A 16,917-nucleotide genomic window follows, 5' to 3' on the forward strand; every position below is an offset into this window, starting at 1 on the left:
AGCCTTCTCTTCTCCAAAGAAAACTTCTCCAATCTATATTCATAACTGAAGCTCTTCATCCCTGGAACCATTGTCTGGGATTATTCTGCAAACTGGAATGAAGAAAAGCTCCAAGGTGAACATTTTTTTTAAATTAAAGAGGGAAGTGAAGGTACTGTAGACACACGCTGGAAAGTAACTGAAATTAGTGTTAAAAAAATCTCAATATGGTATTGTGGAGAACAAAGTGAATCATTTCTGTCGGCAAAACTTATTTGGGGTTCTGCACAACAGCTGATCTTGTTCGTTTTTGCTGGTTTTTTTTTTAAATAAAATTGAAGATCCTTCGAGGATTAAAAAAGAACGGAAATTTGCAAGTTGCCTTAGCCTGATGTGAGACGATTTAAAATGCAGCTGGTGCGTGAAAGCTGAGTTGCTGTGCGGGGCTGCAGCGTTTGCACAATTGCTGCACACAGCCAGCTGATGGGGTTAGTCACACACTCACAGCTAAGTAACGTCTAAGTCTCATGAGATGTAGGGCTTGTGGGAAGGAGCTGTTCCTCCCGTGTTTTGATCGGATCAGCTGGCTTCCTGCCTTATTTTTTTCTACTGCCTCCTCCCCCCACCCCCTGGCAGAATGGCTGCCTGTCTGACAGATATTTCCTGAGCTTCACAAACCTTCGGCTCCCCCACCAGGCAAGTTACAAAAGGGGAAGGCGAGGCGGGTTGGGGTTGGGGATGGGGGTGGTGGGAGGGTGGAATGTGGCCTCTGCCTGTGTTTATTGTCGACACTTTAATCGAGTGTTTGCTGCTTTGATTTGATTTATTTTTCATCCACTTCCTCAGCTCCTATGTGCGTTGGGGGAGACAGAGCCACAGGAACTATAGGAGCCTGTGCAACTGGGCCAGAGTTTGTAGGGAGGCCTTATCTTGTTATATATAACCCAGTATTTACCATTGGAAACTACAGGCTGTGGTTCCTTTTGTGTGTCACTGATTTTCTGCTGCTTTCGTAGAATGACACAGTACAGATGTTAATTTCAGCATTTGTTAAATGATTCAAATAGCTATACAAGGGTAAATATTTGACCAGCAGGTTGGAGGTCCAATTCCAAGGAGGGCTGTAATGACCTTTTTGAAAATAAGTTTCTTTGCACTACAGACCCCTAAGATTGAGGTGGAGGAAATCAAACATTAATGAGGAAGTGCCGTTACTGTAGTTTCATTTTTGGTTGCCAATCCTTCCACAGGATTACCCTGCAGAGTCCAGGAAGTAAAGATTAAACTCCTGGACACATTGCTGTGAGCAAACCCAGGAGAAAAGTCATGGGATGTTTCGAGAAAAAAAGTTCATATCTTTTACATTGGTTGTAAAATGATTGGAAATGGGGGAATAAAAAGCGGTTTGGCTGACCATCAAACATTATTCAGTTAGGTAATAAAGAGTTTTTTTGATTTCCAATTGGCTATGGGGAGGGCAGGGGCACAGTGCATGATGATGGACATGTTGGGAACTCAGTGCTGGGGATGGCAAATCACATGTTGAAACTTTCAGGAATATGCCCAACAATGGTATGGTTGGCAACCCCTTTAGGCTAGATTCAAGAATCCATTGCTCGATAGTCCCCACTACCGTGAATCAGTCTGTGCTTCAATACATGGTCATGCTCTATGTTTAAACTGGAGGGGAGCAAGTTGAGGTTCCCTTTTATCGTAATGGGCTTAGCCAAAATAAACTGTAATAGATTTAACATTATTCTGATTTGGAGAAACTGGAATTGGTGTCCTCAGAGGAGAGAAGGTGTAGGGGACTTTTTAATACAGGTATTCAAAATAACAAAGGGCTTTGATACAGTAGATAAGGAGAAAAATTTCCCACTGGCAAGATGGTCAGAACACAGAGGAATCAGATTTACAATAATTGGCAAAACAACTAGTGAGGGAGAGGGAGATGAGAATTTTTTTAATGTGGCGAGTTGTTGTGATCTGGAATGCGCTGCCTGAGAGGGTGGTGGAAGCAGATTCAATAGTAAATTTCAAAAGAGAATTGGATAGATACTAATTTGCAGTGTTATGAGGAAAGAGCATGGGGTTAGGCCTAATTGTGTAGCTCTTTCAAAAAGTTGGCACAGGTATGATGGACCAAATGACCTCCTCCTGTGCTGTGACATGTAATTATTCCACAACAAAACGGAATGGCCTGAAACTCTGAGTGAGGCTGAAAAGATTTAACCACAGAGCATGGTGAATGTGGGGACTGGAAAGCAAGTGAGGCAGTGATGGGTGATTGCATAAGTGGATTCAAGAGAGAGTTGGATAAGTACCCGGAGCAATATTTGCTAGAATTATCATACCTCTCTGTGTTATCACACTGCTGGTCCTGTAACCATTCATGGATGAAAAGTCACTTCCTCCAACTAAACATTGGGAACATTGGCTCTCCACAGTTACAACACTGTCACCAGTTTTCTGCATTTCCATTACCAACACTGGCTCCCCAGGGTTACCTTAGTGACACTGGTTCACTGTGGTTACATTACTGACACCAACTCCTGCGATTACATTAGTGATGCCAACTCCCCACGGTTACATTACCGACACCGACTCCCGCGATTATGTTAGGTGACACTGACTCCCCACAGTTACATTATAGACACAAACTCCCAGCTGTTATATTACCGACATTGACTCCCAGCTGTTATATTACTGACTCCCAGTTGTTACATTATCGACTCCCTGTGGTTTCAGTACCGATACCAGCACCCCGTGGTTACATTAGTGGCATCAGCTCCCTGCGGTTCCGTTACTGACACCGACTCCCCGCGATTACATTAGTGACACCGGCTCCTGCGATTACATTAGTGACACCGGCTCCCTGCGATTGCGTTACCGACACCAGCTCCCTATGGTTAAATTACCGACACCGACTCCCTGTGATTACATTACCAATATATACTCCCAGCGGTTACATTACTGACACTGGCAGCCTGTGGTCACATTACCAACACCGGCTCCTCATGGTTATGTTAGTGACACTGGCTCCCTGCGGTTACATTACTGACACTGGCTCTGCGTGGTTACATTACTGACACGGACTCCCCATGATTACATTACCAACACTGACTCCCAGTGGTTACATTACTGACACCGGCTCCCTGTAGTTACGGAAGTGATATCGGCTCCCTGTGGGTAAATTACCGACACTGACTCCCCGTGGGTAAATTACCGACGCTGGCTCCCCGTGGGTAAATTACCGACACTGGCTCCCTGTGAGTAAATTACCGACACTGGCTCCCTGTGGGTAAATTACCGACACTGACTCCCAGTGGGTAAATTACCGACACTGACTCCCAGTGGGTAAATTACTGACACTGGCTCCCTGTGAGTAAATTACTGACACTGACTCCCCGTGGGTAAATTACCGACACTGGCTCCCCGTGGGTAAATTACCGACGCTGGCTCCCCGTGGGTAAGTTACCGACGCTGGTTCCCTGTGGGTAAATTACCGACGCTGGCTCCCCATGGGTAAATTACCGACGCTGGCTCCCCATGGGTAAATTACCGACGCTGGCTTCCCGTGGGTAAATTACCGACGCTGACTCCCTGTGGGTAAATTACCGACGCTGACTCCCCGTGGGTAAATTACCGACGCTGACTCCCCGAGGGTAAATTACCGACGCTGACTCCCCGTGGGTAAATTACCGACGCTGACTCCCCGTGGGTAAATTACTGACACTGACTCCCCGTGGGTAAACAACTGACACTGACTCCCTGTGAGTAAATTACTGACACTGACTCCCCGTGGATAAATTACCGACACTGACTGCCCGTGGGTAAATTACTGACACTGGCTCCCTGTGAGTAAATTACCAACACTGACTCCCCGTCGGTAAATTACCGACACTGGCTCACCGTGGGTAAATTACCGACACTGGCTCCCTGTGAGTAAATTACCGACACCGGCTCCCTGTGGGTAAATTACCGACACTGGCTCCCTGTGAGTAAATTACCGACACTGGCTCCCTGTGGGTAAATTACCGACACTGACTCCCAGTGGGTAAATTACTGACACTGGCTCCCTGTGAGTAAATTACCGACACTGGCTCCCCGTGGGTAAATTACCGACACTGACTCCACGTGGGTAAGTTACTGACACTGACTCCCTGTGAGTAAATTACCGACACTGACTCCCCGTGGGTAAATTATTGACACTGGCTCCCTGTGGGTAAATTACCGACACTGGCTCCCTGTGGGTAAATTACCGACACTGGCTCCCAGTGAGTAAATTACCGACACTGACTCCCTGTGAGTAAATTACCGACACTGACTCCCTGTGAGTAAATTGCCAACATTGGCTCCCTGTGAGTAAATTACTGACACTGACTCCCCGTGGGTAAATTACCGACACTGGCTCCCCGTGGGTAAATTACCGACGCTGGCTCCCCGTGGGTAAATTACCGACGCTGGCTCCCCGTGGGTAAATTACCGACGCTGGCTCCCCGTGGGTAAATTACCGACGCTGGCTCCCCGTGGGTAAATTACCGACGCTGGCTCCCCGTGGGTAAATTACCGACGCTGGCTCCCCGTGGGTAAATTACCGACGCTGGCTCCCCGTGGATAAATTACCGACGCTGGCTCCCCGTGGATAAATTACCGACGCTGGCTCCCCGTGGGTAAATTACCGACGCTGGCTCCCCGTGGGTAAATTACCGACACTGACTCCCCGTGGGTAAATTACTGACACTGGCTCCCTGTGAGTAAATTACCGACACTGGCTCCCTGTGAGTAAATTACCGACACTGACTCCCTGTGGGTAAATTACCGACACTGACTCCCCATGGATATCTTAGTGACACTGACTCCCTGTGGGTAAATTACCAACACTGACTCCCCATGGTTACATTACCAACACCGACTCCCCGTGGTTACATTACCAACACTGACTCCCCATGGCTAAATTACCGACACTGACTCCCCGTGGCTAAATTACCGACACTGACTCCCCGTGGGTAAATTTCCGACACTGACTCCGCATGGTTATCTTAGTGACACTGACTCCCTGTGGGTAAATTACCAACACTGACTCCCCATGGTTACATTACCGACACCGACTCCCCGTGGTTACATTACCAACACCGACTCCCAACAGTTATATTAGTGACACTAACCCCCAACAGTTACATCACTGACACTGGCTCCCTGTCATTACATTATTGACACTGACTCCCCGCAGTTACATAACAGATGCTGCCTCCCCACAGTTACATTACCGACTCCCTGCGGTTACATACTGACACCTGCTGCCCGCAGTTACATTACCGTAGGCAGCTCCCCGCAGTTATGTTACTGACTCCGATTCCTCATGGTTACAGTAGTAGCGCTGGCTCCCCATAGTTATGTGAATGACACCAACTCCTTCCAGTTATATTCCCGATGCTGGCCCCCCATGGTTACATAACCAACGCCGGCATCTTCCAGTTACACATTAATGCCAGAATACATGGTTATGTTATCAATGCCAGCTCCCCATGGTTACATTACTGATGCTGGTTCCTCACAGTTACATTAGCAACTCCGGCTCCCTGTATTTACATTAGTGATGTTGGTTCCTCACAGTTACATTAGCAACTCTGGCTCCCTGTATTTACATTAGTGATGCTGGTTCCTCACAGTTACAGTACCGACGCTGGTCATTTGTGGGTTTTTTTTATATTCGTTCGTGGGATGTGGGTATCGCTGGCTGCGCCAGCATTTATTGTCCATCCTTAATTGCCCTTGAGAAGGTGGTGGTGAGCTGCCTTCTTGAACCACTGTAGTCAATGTGGTGTAGGTATACCCACAGTGCTGTTAGGGAGGGAGTTCCAGGATTTTGACTCAGCGACAGTGAAGGAAGCTTTCAAGTCAGGATGGTGAGTGGCTTGGAGAGAAACCTCCAGGTAATAGTGTTCCCATGTGTCTGCTGCCCTTGTCCTTCTAGGTGGTAGAGGTCACAGGTTTGGAAGGTGCTGTCAAAGGAGCCTTCGTGAGTTTCTGCAGTACATCTTGTAGATGGTACACACTGCTGCTACTTTGTGTCGCTGGTGGAGTGAATGAATGTTGAAGGTTCATGGGGTGCCAGTCAAGTGGTCTACTTTGTCCTTGATGGTGTTGAGCTTCTTGAGTGTTGTTGGAGCTGCACTCATCCAGGCAAGTGGAGAGTACTTCATCACACTCCTGACTTGTGCCTTGTAGATGGTGGACAGGCTTTGGGGAGTCAGGAGGTGGGTTATTCACCACAGAATTCCCAGTCCCTGACCTGCCCTTGTAGCCACAGTATTTATATGGCTAGTCCAGTTCAGTTTCTGGTCAACGGTATCCTCCCCGGGATGTTGATACTGACACTGGTTTCTTCTGGTTACATTACTGACGCTGGATCATTCGTGACACTGGCTCCTCCCGGTTACATGACTGTTCCGGCTCCCCCCGGCTGCGTGGCTGGCGCCGGCTCCCCCCGGCTGCGTGGCTGGCGCCGGCTCCCCCCGGCTGCGTGGCTGGCGCCGGCTCCCCCCGGCTGCGTGGCTGGCGCCGGCCCCCCCCCGGCTGCGTGGCTGGCGCCGGCTCCCCCCGGCTGCGTGGCTGGCGCCGGCTCCCCCCGGCTGCGTGGCTGGCGCCGGCTCCCCCCGGCTGCGTGGCTGGCGCCGGCTCCCCCCGGCTGCGTGGCTGGCGCCGGCTCCCCCCGGCTGCGTGGCTGGCGCCGGCTCCCCCCGGCTGCGTGGCTGGCGCCGGCTCCCCCCGGCTGCGTGGCTGGCGCCGGCTCCCCCCGGCTGCGTGGCTGGCGCCGGCTCCCCCCGGCTGCGTGGCTGGCGCCGGCTCCCCCCGGCTGCGTGGCTGGCGCCGGCCCCCCCCCGGCTGCGTGGCTGGCGCCGGCTCCCCCCGGCTGCGTGGCTGGCGCCGGCTCCCCCCCGGCTGCGTGGCTGGCGCCGGCTCCCCCCGGCTGCGTGGCTGGCGCCGGCTCCCCCCGGCTGCGTGGCTGGCGCCGGCTCCCCCCGGCTGCGTGGCTGGCGCCGGCTCCCCCCGGCTGCGTGGCTGGCGCCGGCTCCCCCCGGCTGCGTGGCTGGCGCCGGCTCCCCCCGGGCTGCGTGGCTGGCGCCGGCTCCCCCCGGCTGCGTGGCTGGCGCCGGCTCCCCCCGGCTGCGTGGCTGGCGCCGGCCCCCCCCCGGCTGCGTGGCTGGCGCCGGCCCCCCCCCGGCTGCGTGGCTGGCGCCGGCTCCCCCCGGCTGCGTGGCTGGCGCCGGCTGCGTGGCTGGCGCCGGCTCCCCCCGGCTGCGTGGCTGGCGCCGGCTCCCCCCGGCTGCGTGGCTGGCGCCGGCTCCCCCCGGCTGCGTGGCTGGCGCCGGCTCCCCCCGGCTGCGTGGCTGGCGCCGGCTCCCCCCGGCTGCGTGGCTGGCGCCGGCTCCCCCCGGCTGCGTGGCTGGCGCCGGCTCCCCCCGGCTGCGTGGCTGGCGCCGGCTCCCCCCGGCTGCGTGGCTGGCGCCGGCTCCCCCCGGCTGCGTGGCTGGCGCCGGCTCCCCCCGGCTGCGTGGCTGGCGCCGGCTCCCCCCGTGTACGTGGCTGACGCCGGCTCCTCCGTGTACGTGGCTGACGCCAGCTGCTTCGTGTACGTGACTGACACCGGCTTTCCATGACCAAGTTTCCAATGTCCAGTCTCCATAGTTGCATTATAGAATCCATCTTCTCACTGTTATATTACTGAAAACATGTCCTTCCACCGAGTGACAACGGGTAGCCTGTACCACGGTTGAAGGGAGTTACAGATCGATGAGCAAAACTACCTGCTGGAGATAATATTTGAATGCAGTGTTCTCCACCTGTTCACTTGCCTTTGTGTTTTTCAGAGATACCCAGCTATCGTCTGTGAGATTATCCACTCGTGCTCACTGAAAGCTCGTTCATGATTTCATCAGACAGTGAAGACGAACTGTACACCGAGAGGACGGCTCTGATGTCAGCCAACGCCTCTGCAATGCCCTCCTACCAGGATAAGGATGGGGCGCCTGGCTCCGCCAACATACAGGCTAACCGGGTAAGCATGCCAACAGATCAGAATGAGCCACCCACTGCAGGGCTGTTGCCAGCCTATGTGCAAGTTAAGATCCGATAGCATGGTGTATTTACGTGGAATGGCATAGAATTACACATATTTCATAGAATTACATACATGACAGAACTACATGCATTACATGGACTAACAGACATCACAATGAATTGCTAACTAGTCCATGTTATTGTTATACTCCATTGGAACCTTATGTACCCCTCTTAGCATATCTTGTCAGCATATCTTCCGATACCTTTCTCCCTTGTGTGTTTATCTAACTTCTCCTTAAATGTATCTCTGTTATTTGCTACAACCACTCCCTGTAGTTGTGAGTTCCACATTCTCATCACTCTCTGGGTAAAGAAGTTTATCCTGAATTCCATATTAGATTTATTAGTAACTATTTTATATTTATGGCCCCTTGTTTGGTTTTACCCACAAGTGGAAATATCTTCTCTATATCTACTCTATCAAACCCCTTCATAATTTTAAAGACCTCCATCAGGTGACCTCTCAGACACCTCTTTTCTAGAGGAAAGGGCCTCAGCCTATTCAGTCCTTTCCTGGTAGGTCTAACCTTTCAGTTTTTGGTATCATTCTTATACATTTTTTTTGCAGCTCTGTCAATGGCTGTATTAAGATTTTTAGTACTGTGAAGAATAGATCTATGCAGGGTACTTTATAAGTGTAGTCTAAACAATGTTCTGTACAGGTTTAACATAACTGTTAATGACGCCTTGTATTGTTTTGCCTGCACAGCGCCGATCAGCAGCCACTCAGCCCACAAATCCTGTGGAGGGGAGCAGCAGTGCAGAGGGTGGGCCTACAAGCAGAGATACAGTTGGAGAGGCCGAGGAGGAGGAGGAGGAGGAACTGATCCTGAAGTACGGGGCAAAGCATGTCATCATGCTTTTTGTGCCCGTCACGCTGTGTATGGCGGTGGTGGTGGTGACGATCAAGTCAGTCAGCTTCTACACAGAGAAGGATGGGCAGTTGTAAGTGTCCCACAGAATGATTCCTGATTTGAAAATTTGAGGATCCCTCTGGCAAATCTTGCACATGTTCATTGAATTTATAGCCCAGGAACAGGCCGCTCAGCCCAACAGCTCCATGCTGTTGTTTATGCTCCACACAATCTTCCCCTATCCTTTTCATTTAAATCTAGTGGCATGTCCTCCTATCCCTTACATCCTCACATGTTCCCTTAAACGCATCTATTCCACATTTTCACCACTCTCTGGGTAAAGAAGTTTCTTCTGAATGTTAATTGGATCCAAGCCAGTTGGTAAAGCTGAAACCAAGACAGGGAGCTATTCTTTTAATGAGAGACTTTATTGACTTAATTCAGCCTCACAGATCTCCTCCCACTCAGCCCAGTGTCCTAGCTATCCCCTATTTATATGTGCTCAAAGACAATTAATATCCACCACTTGTTTCTCTTAATCTCAACAATGTATTTGACATTAACAAATCTTGATAATGTAGTTGACAAGACATTCCTACTGAATTCCTGAATAGATTTATTAATGACTATCTTATATTTCAGGCCCTTAGTTTTGGATTCCCCCAATTGTGATAACATCGTCTTTTTGTCTACCCTATCAAACCCCTTCATGATCTGAAAGACTTCATCAGGTCACTCCCCAGTCTTCTTTCTAGAGAAAAAAAGTCTCATCCTAGTTAGTCTTTCCTGACATGTATAACCTCTCAGTTCTGGTATCACACCCGATTTTTTTGGACCTTCTGCAGTACTTCCATGTCTTTCTTTATAATATGAAAACAAGAACTGAGCACGAATGCTCTAAGTGTGAGTCTAGTTAAGTTTAATACAAGTTTTTTTCTCTTTAATGACACTGGGACAATGTAATCCTTGTGAATTTGTTAGAAAAGGAAGACTCATTTCTCATTAATAGTGATTAAAAGATATTGTATGATTCCCAGTTCCCCCACCTGATCATACAGGTTTCATCTGAGCAAAAGAATCATTATAAAGATTTAAAAATGTTACTCAGGATGCAGGTTCCTCTGAAGATCCCAGCATGGGGCAAGCCAGTGTAATCCTGTCGACTTAGAAATCCGTTATCCTCGTAGCTCATTGTGTTCTGGTGCCTAATCTGGGAGGGGATAGAGGGAGCTATCAGAATTACAATAATTAGTCTCTGCCAAGAATCTAATCCACTTGCCCCAGCTTCAGTTGAAGGTTGGAGTTGCGACTTGATGGGCAGAGAAAGCAGAAGAATTTTAGATACCTTGGTGACCCCAGAACAGGTTCTCAAGCTCTGGTAGCGCAGATGGAGTCTGGAAGAAACAGAGCCCAGGGCATATACAGATGTTCATTTCAAATGGTATCCTTTCTCAGAGATGGAAAGGGGCTCTCCAAGGCCCTGTCAATCTGAACCTACTCAGTAACTGCTCCAGTTATAGCCTCTCGCAGTCCAGTAAACCCAGATGATCTTCGCTGCGGATGTTGAGTTCCACAAAATGTTGAGACTCCAAAAAGACAGTCCCTGTTTCAGAGTTTTTAATGGGCAACTTATCAAGATATTGTGCTTGGTATCCCAAGAGTGCCATGTATAAGGAGATTGTTCACACGTTTATTACACAGGTTAACCTTTTCATTACACTTCACCTAGAGGAAGTCTCCCTCAACCTTCAGCTGATTAATCTGCTGTTGTTAGTAGAAACCAAAAGTTTCCGTAGTTTAGATCCTTCATTACAACAACAAGATACATTTATATAGCTCCTTTAACACAATAAAATGTCCATGAATCTGCAGGTTTATCCATTGTTCTGACACTACTGGCTGGACCCAAGCTTTGGAATTCTCTCCCTAAATCTCTCCTCCTCTCTTCCTTAAGCTGCTTCTGAAAACCTACCCTTTTGACCATAATTTTGGGTCACCTGGCCTAATATCATCTTGTGTGGTTTGGTGCCATGTTTTGTTTGGAACACTCATGTGAAGTGCCTTCAGACGTTTTATGTTAAAGGCGCTATATCAATGCAAATTGTTTTTGTTATTGCTGCCCAGGGAAACCTGACACCAATTGTAATTGTTGGGGATGAATTAAACTCCATTAACTTCTATTCCCACTCTTTCCTCAACAGAATCTACACCCCATTTACCGAGGATACTGATTCCATTGGACAGCGTATCCTCAACTCCATCCTGAACACATTAATAATGATCAGTGTTATAGTCGTAATGACTATAATTCTTGTTCTTCTTTACAAGTATCGGTGTTACAAGGTAGGAATTTTAAATTTGAATTTATTATATAATTAAACATTTGACAAGAGGAAATAGGTTTGTAGCTTTCACTTATTAAGCTTAATTTTAAGACACTAGACCATGTAAAGGCTACACTGTATCAGAGGGAGAAAGGAGCTGGGCTGCTACTGCTGCTGTTCCTCTTGCTGGACCTAGGCAGTCCTGCCCTTCCTCTCTCACGCTGTCGAGTCCTCTTCTGCCTTCCCCCACCCTAGAATGTGCAGGCTGCATTAAGTCTTCCAATTGAATTGGCATCCCATCCACCACCTTCAACATTCACACTCTTCACCACCGATGCACACTGATGGCAGTGTGTACCATCTACAAGATGCACTGCTGCAGCTCACCAAGGCTGCTTCAACAGCACCTCCCAAACCTGCAACTTCTACCTCTAAAAGGACAAGGGCAGCAGACGCATGGAAACACCACCACCTGCACGTTTCCTTCCAAGCCACACACCATCCTGACTTGGAAATATAACGCCGCTCTTTCACTATCACTGGGTCAAAATGCTGGAACTTCTTATTTAATAGTATTGTCTGTGTACCCACGCCACATGGACTGCAAGTTTCCAAGAAGGCAATTCACTATCACCTTCTCAAGGACAATTAGGGTATTAAATACTGGCCTAGCCAGCAATGGCCACATCCTATGAAGGAATCCAAAAATAAACACATTGTAGGGCAAATCTAATGTGTCCACATCCGCGGAGTGCAGTCTCGCTAACTGTGGGCAGGAGTTGGAGAGAGGGCTCGAATAGTATTGGGCAGGGGTTCTCAACTGGGGATCTGTGGTCCCCTAGGGGTCAATGAGAAAGTGTTTTAGGGATCTGCCAAAGTCTCTAGCAGCCGAACAGGAACAAGCTCACAGAGAAACTCCTTGGCCAAGTAGAACCTCTCTGCTGCTGGGTCATTCTCATGTCCACGGATTCAATATGTCCACTTCATGGTCTCAGAATTGGAAGACTCAATGCAGCCTGCACATTCTAGGGTGGGGGAAGGCAGAAGAGGACTCGGCAGCGTGAGAGAGGAAGGGCAGGACTGCCCAGGTCCAGCAAGAGGAACAGCAGCAGTAGCAGCCCAGCTCCTTTCTCCCTCTGATACAGTGTAGCCTTTACATGGTTAAATATACGCGCCTGGAGTAACATCTCCAACAATAAGTGAAAGATTGGTGTTGGGAGCTAGCAGTAACTGAAACAGGACCGGACTGGGTGGATTGTGAGAGGATTCATAATTGTATTGGAAACTAAAGGGCTTCTTTCCTTTACTTACCTGCTGCAAAAGGTGAAGTAAATACTTGTGTTCCTCATATGCGCACCAGTCTCTGCCCCTGGCTTCCCCCAGCTCCCACACAAGAGGACCCGGCACCAGTGGGTAGAAAGCTATATGGACATGAGGAACCAGTCTGATTATGGAGTTGGGGTCGGGAGGGGTTAACCTTGTTTCGACATTCAAATGAGCAAAATGTGCAAGCCAGTGAAGAGTTTTCAGTGACTAGTTGATTTATTGTTCAATGAACCAAATCACTAGGGGAAGCAGGATGAGGAAGTGATAACATAGCAAAAAAAAGCAGCAAAATGACGTGAGATAGTTGCTAACCTGAATAATACATTAAAAAAATTCAAGACTACAATAATTTTCTTCTGTTGCATGAATTAAAATAGTATTTAGAGAGTCATAGAGTTATTCACAGCACAGAAAGAGGCTATTCAGCCCATTGATTCCATGCTAGCTCTCCTTGGAGCAGTCCAGAATAACTCATTACTTCGCTTGATCCCTCGTAGCCCTGCAAGTTTACTTCCTTCAAGTGCCCATCCACAATCCTTTTGAAAGCATTGATTGTTTCAACTTCCCCTACCCTCAAGGGCAGTGAATGCTGGGTCATTACCACTCAATGCGTTAAAATGTTCTTCCTCATTCTCTTCCTGCATCTCTTGCCTAAGACATTAAATCTGTGTCCCCTGGTCCTTGTACCATCAGCTGATGGGAACAGGTTTTCCTTGTCCCTTATCTAAGTCTCTCATAATCTTGTACACCTCTATCAAATCTCCCCTCAATCTCCTTTGCTCTAAGGAGAACAACCCCAGCTTCTCCAACCTAACCTTGTGACTAAAATCCCCCATCCCTGGAACCATTCTGGTAAATCTCCTCTGCACCCTCTCAAGGAGCCTCACATCCTTCCTAAAGTATGGTGACCAGAACTGGATGCATTATTCTAGTTGGAACCTAACCAGAGTTTTATACAGGTTTAGTGTAACTTCCCTGCTTTTGTACTCAATACTCTATGAAGTCCAAGATCGTTTATCCTTTTTAACCACTCTCTTAATATGTCCTGCCACCTTCAAAGATTGATGCAAATGCACCCTCAGGTCCCTCTGTCCCCGCTCACTCTTTAGAACTGTATCATTCAGTCTTCATTGCCTCTCCCTAACCCTTCTGCCAAAATCACCTCACACTTCTCTGTATTAAATTCCATCTGCCACTTATTTGCCCATTCTGCTAGCCTACCTATGTCCTGTTGCAGTCTATTGGTAGCATCCTCACTGTCAGTGACACCTCCAAGTTTGTTATCATCGGAAAATTTTGAAATTTTGCTCTGTATTCCAAGATCCAAGACATGTATGTATAACAAAAGGAATAGTGGTCCCAGCACTGACCCTTGGGGAACACCTTGTCCACCATCCTCCAGTCTGAAAAATAACCATTTACCACGACTCACTGATTTCTATTCTTAAGTCAATTTTTTAAATCCATTTTTGGCTTGAAGGGCTAAATGGCTTCTCTTGCTCTTAAGTCCTATGTTTGGACAATGACTTTGCTATTCTATGAGCCTCAATTTTGTTAACCAGCCTTCTATGTGGTACCTTGTCACTTTCTTGAAATCCATATAAACAACATTCCCTTCATCAACCTTCTCTTCAAAAAGTTGAATTAGATTGGTCAAGCACAATCTATCTTTTATAAATCTGTGCTGGCTCTCCTTAATTAATTCAAACCTCTCCAAGTACCTGATAATTTTTTCCTTGATTATTCTTTCTAAAACCTTATCCAATATGGATGTTAAACCAACTGGACAGTCTATACACCTTTTCTTGAATAAGGATGTCACATTCGCCACTCTCCAATCCTCTGGTACCACCATATATAAGAAAGATTGGTGGTTTGTGGTAAGTACTTCTGCTATCTCCATCCCCATTTCCTTTAGCAACCTGGGATGCAAGCCATCTGGACCAGGTGACTTATCCACTCTTAGCATAACCAGCCTTTCCAGTACCTCCTCTCTCAATTTTCACCCCATCTGTTGCTTCCGCTATTTCTACTTCTACCAATATTTTGCCAGATTCCTCTTCCTTTGTAAACACCGAATCAAAGTACTCATTAAGTATTCTTGTCTTGCCCTGCGTCCCTAAGCATAGATCACCCTCTTTGTCCCTAATAGGACCCACTCTTACTACCTGTTTACTATTTACATGTCGGTAGAAGATTTTTAGCAGTCCCCTGACATGGGACTGCCGTTCTATTCTCATATTCTCTCTTTGCCAATCTTATTTTTCTCTTCACCTTCCCTCTCAACCTGTTGTAATTGACCTTGTTCTCACTTGAAGAATTCACCTGATATGCATCATACCTCCTTGCCATCCAAGGAGTCTGTTTTTGGTTCTCCTATCTTTCAACCTTGTTGGAATGTACCTAGCATGTACCTGAAGCATCTCTTCCTTAAAGATTGCCCATTATTACATTACAGTTTTTCCTATCAGTATTTGGTTCCATTTTAACCTGGCTAGATCCCTTATCATTTTGAAATTAGCGTTCTTCCTGTTTAGATATTCTATTTTAGATTGTCCCTTGCTCTTCTGCATTGCTAGTCTAAACTGGGGAAATGGTGACAAGTGGAATTTAAATTCAATGAACTCTGGAATTGAAAACTATTCTCAGTAATGGTGAAGCTACCCAGGAAACTATCATTGTCATAAAAACCCATCTGGTTCACTAATGCCCTTTAGGGAAGGAAATTTCCATCCTTACCTGGTCTGGCCTATATGTCACTCCAGACCCAGTGGTTGACTCTTAACTGCCCTGTGAAATGGCCCAGCAAGCCACAAAGTTCAGGGGCAATTAGGGATGGGCAACAAATGCTGACCTTTCCAGGGATGCCCGCATCCCACGAAAGAATAAAAAAAACCTTATGATACTGTGATCACTTTTACCCACAGATAGTTGGCTCACTTGGCCCACAGCATTTCCCAGCAACAGGTCCAGCAATGCCTCTTTTCTAGTTACGCCGAGAACATACTGATCAAGGAAGTTCTCCTGAACACCGTTCAGAAATTTCTTCCCTTCTCACCCTTTACTGCAACATTATCCCAATTGATACTTGGCTAATTAAAGTCCACAATACCACCATTTTATAGCTCTTGCACATCTGTGATTCCCTGCAGATTTGTTCCTCTATCTCACACTCATTATTTGGAGGCCTTTGGGCTACCCCCTAGAGTGTGCTCTTACCCTTTTTATTTCTCAACTCTATCCAAATGGATTCAGTCCTTGCCTCCTCTCTCGAACACGACAATGTCTTCCCTAGTCGGTGTTGCCACCTCATCAATCTTTCTTCCATTGCTATCTTGTCTGAACACTTCATATCCTTGCTTTTTAAGCATGCAGTCCTCACCATTTTTGAGCCACATTCCCATTACTGCTATTACATTATATTTTTGACTATAAACCATTGACTCCATCATACTTAAACCCATCTCCCCGACCCCACTCTCACCTCAACAACAAGTGCAAGAAGCTCACGGACTTTCTTGTCACTCATCTAGGCCATCCTTTGCTTCCCTCCATTTGTTTAGTAGCTACGAAAATACTTGTGGTATGAGGGTTTCGTGGAATTTTTATAAGGTAGGAGAGGGGGCCTCAGAAACAAAAAGTTTGAAAACCCCTCCTTTTGGGCAAATTCAACTTCCCCGCACACCTTGAGTGGAGTCTTGTTAACTGGGAATGGGAGTCAGAGACAGGGCTAAAACACTATAGCACTATGGGTGTACCTACAGCACATGGACTGCAGCGGTTCAAGAAGGCAGCTCACCACCACCTTCTCAAGGACAATTAGGGATTCGCAATAAGTGCTGGCCTAGACAGCGATGCCCACATCCCATGAATGAATTTTTAAAAAAATCTAATTGGCCTGCACCCCTGGTGTGGGATATCACTAGCTGGGAGTAGGAGTTTGTGTATCCTGTGCTTTATCTGTGTGATAATATGGGCTGTGTTTAAACTATGATGTCATGTGCTATGGCTCAGTGGATAGCACTCTTGCCTCTGAGTCATAAGGCTGTGGGAACAAGTCCCACTTGAACATGTAACAAGATCAGAAAATGCTGGAAATATTCAGCAGGTCAGACAGCATGTGTGGAGAGAAAGAGAATTAACATTTCAGGTCATTGATGACCCTTTATCATTCAGAAGGATTATCATCATTAACCTGAAACATTAACCCTGTTTCTCTCTCCTCAGATGCTGCCAGACCTGTTAATAATTTCCAGCATTTTCTGTTATTTCATATTTCCAGCGTCTGCAATGTTTTACACTTGGAC

At 47.5% G+C, this 16,917-nt stretch overlaps 1 protein-coding gene across 2 annotated transcripts in view; it reads left to right on the forward strand.

The window, feature by feature from the left end:
• Window positions 1–16,917, forward strand: part of psen2 (presenilin 2) — a 29,787-nt gene continuing 12,870 nt past the window's right edge. The window contains exons 1-4 of one of the 2 annotated variants that reach the window (XM_041187721.1): window positions 1–115; window positions 7,854–8,041; window positions 8,816–9,051; window positions 11,162–11,303. In XM_041187721.1, the coding sequence (XP_041043655.1) occupies window positions 7,910–8,041; window positions 8,816–9,051; window positions 11,162–11,303 (510 nt within the window). In that variant the 5' untranslated portion in view covers window positions 1–115; window positions 7,854–7,909. Of the gene's footprint in view, window positions 116–496; window positions 676–7,853; window positions 8,042–8,815; window positions 9,052–11,161; window positions 11,304–16,917 lie in introns of those variants that run through there. The other variant, XM_041187720.1, reaches the window with a different exon arrangement.

The sequence above is a fragment of the Carcharodon carcharias genome, chromosome 5, assembly GCF_017639515.1.
Source record: "Carcharodon carcharias isolate sCarCar2 chromosome 5, sCarCar2.pri, whole genome shotgun sequence".
NCBI lineage: Eukaryota > Metazoa > Chordata > Chondrichthyes > Lamniformes > Lamnidae > Carcharodon > Carcharodon carcharias.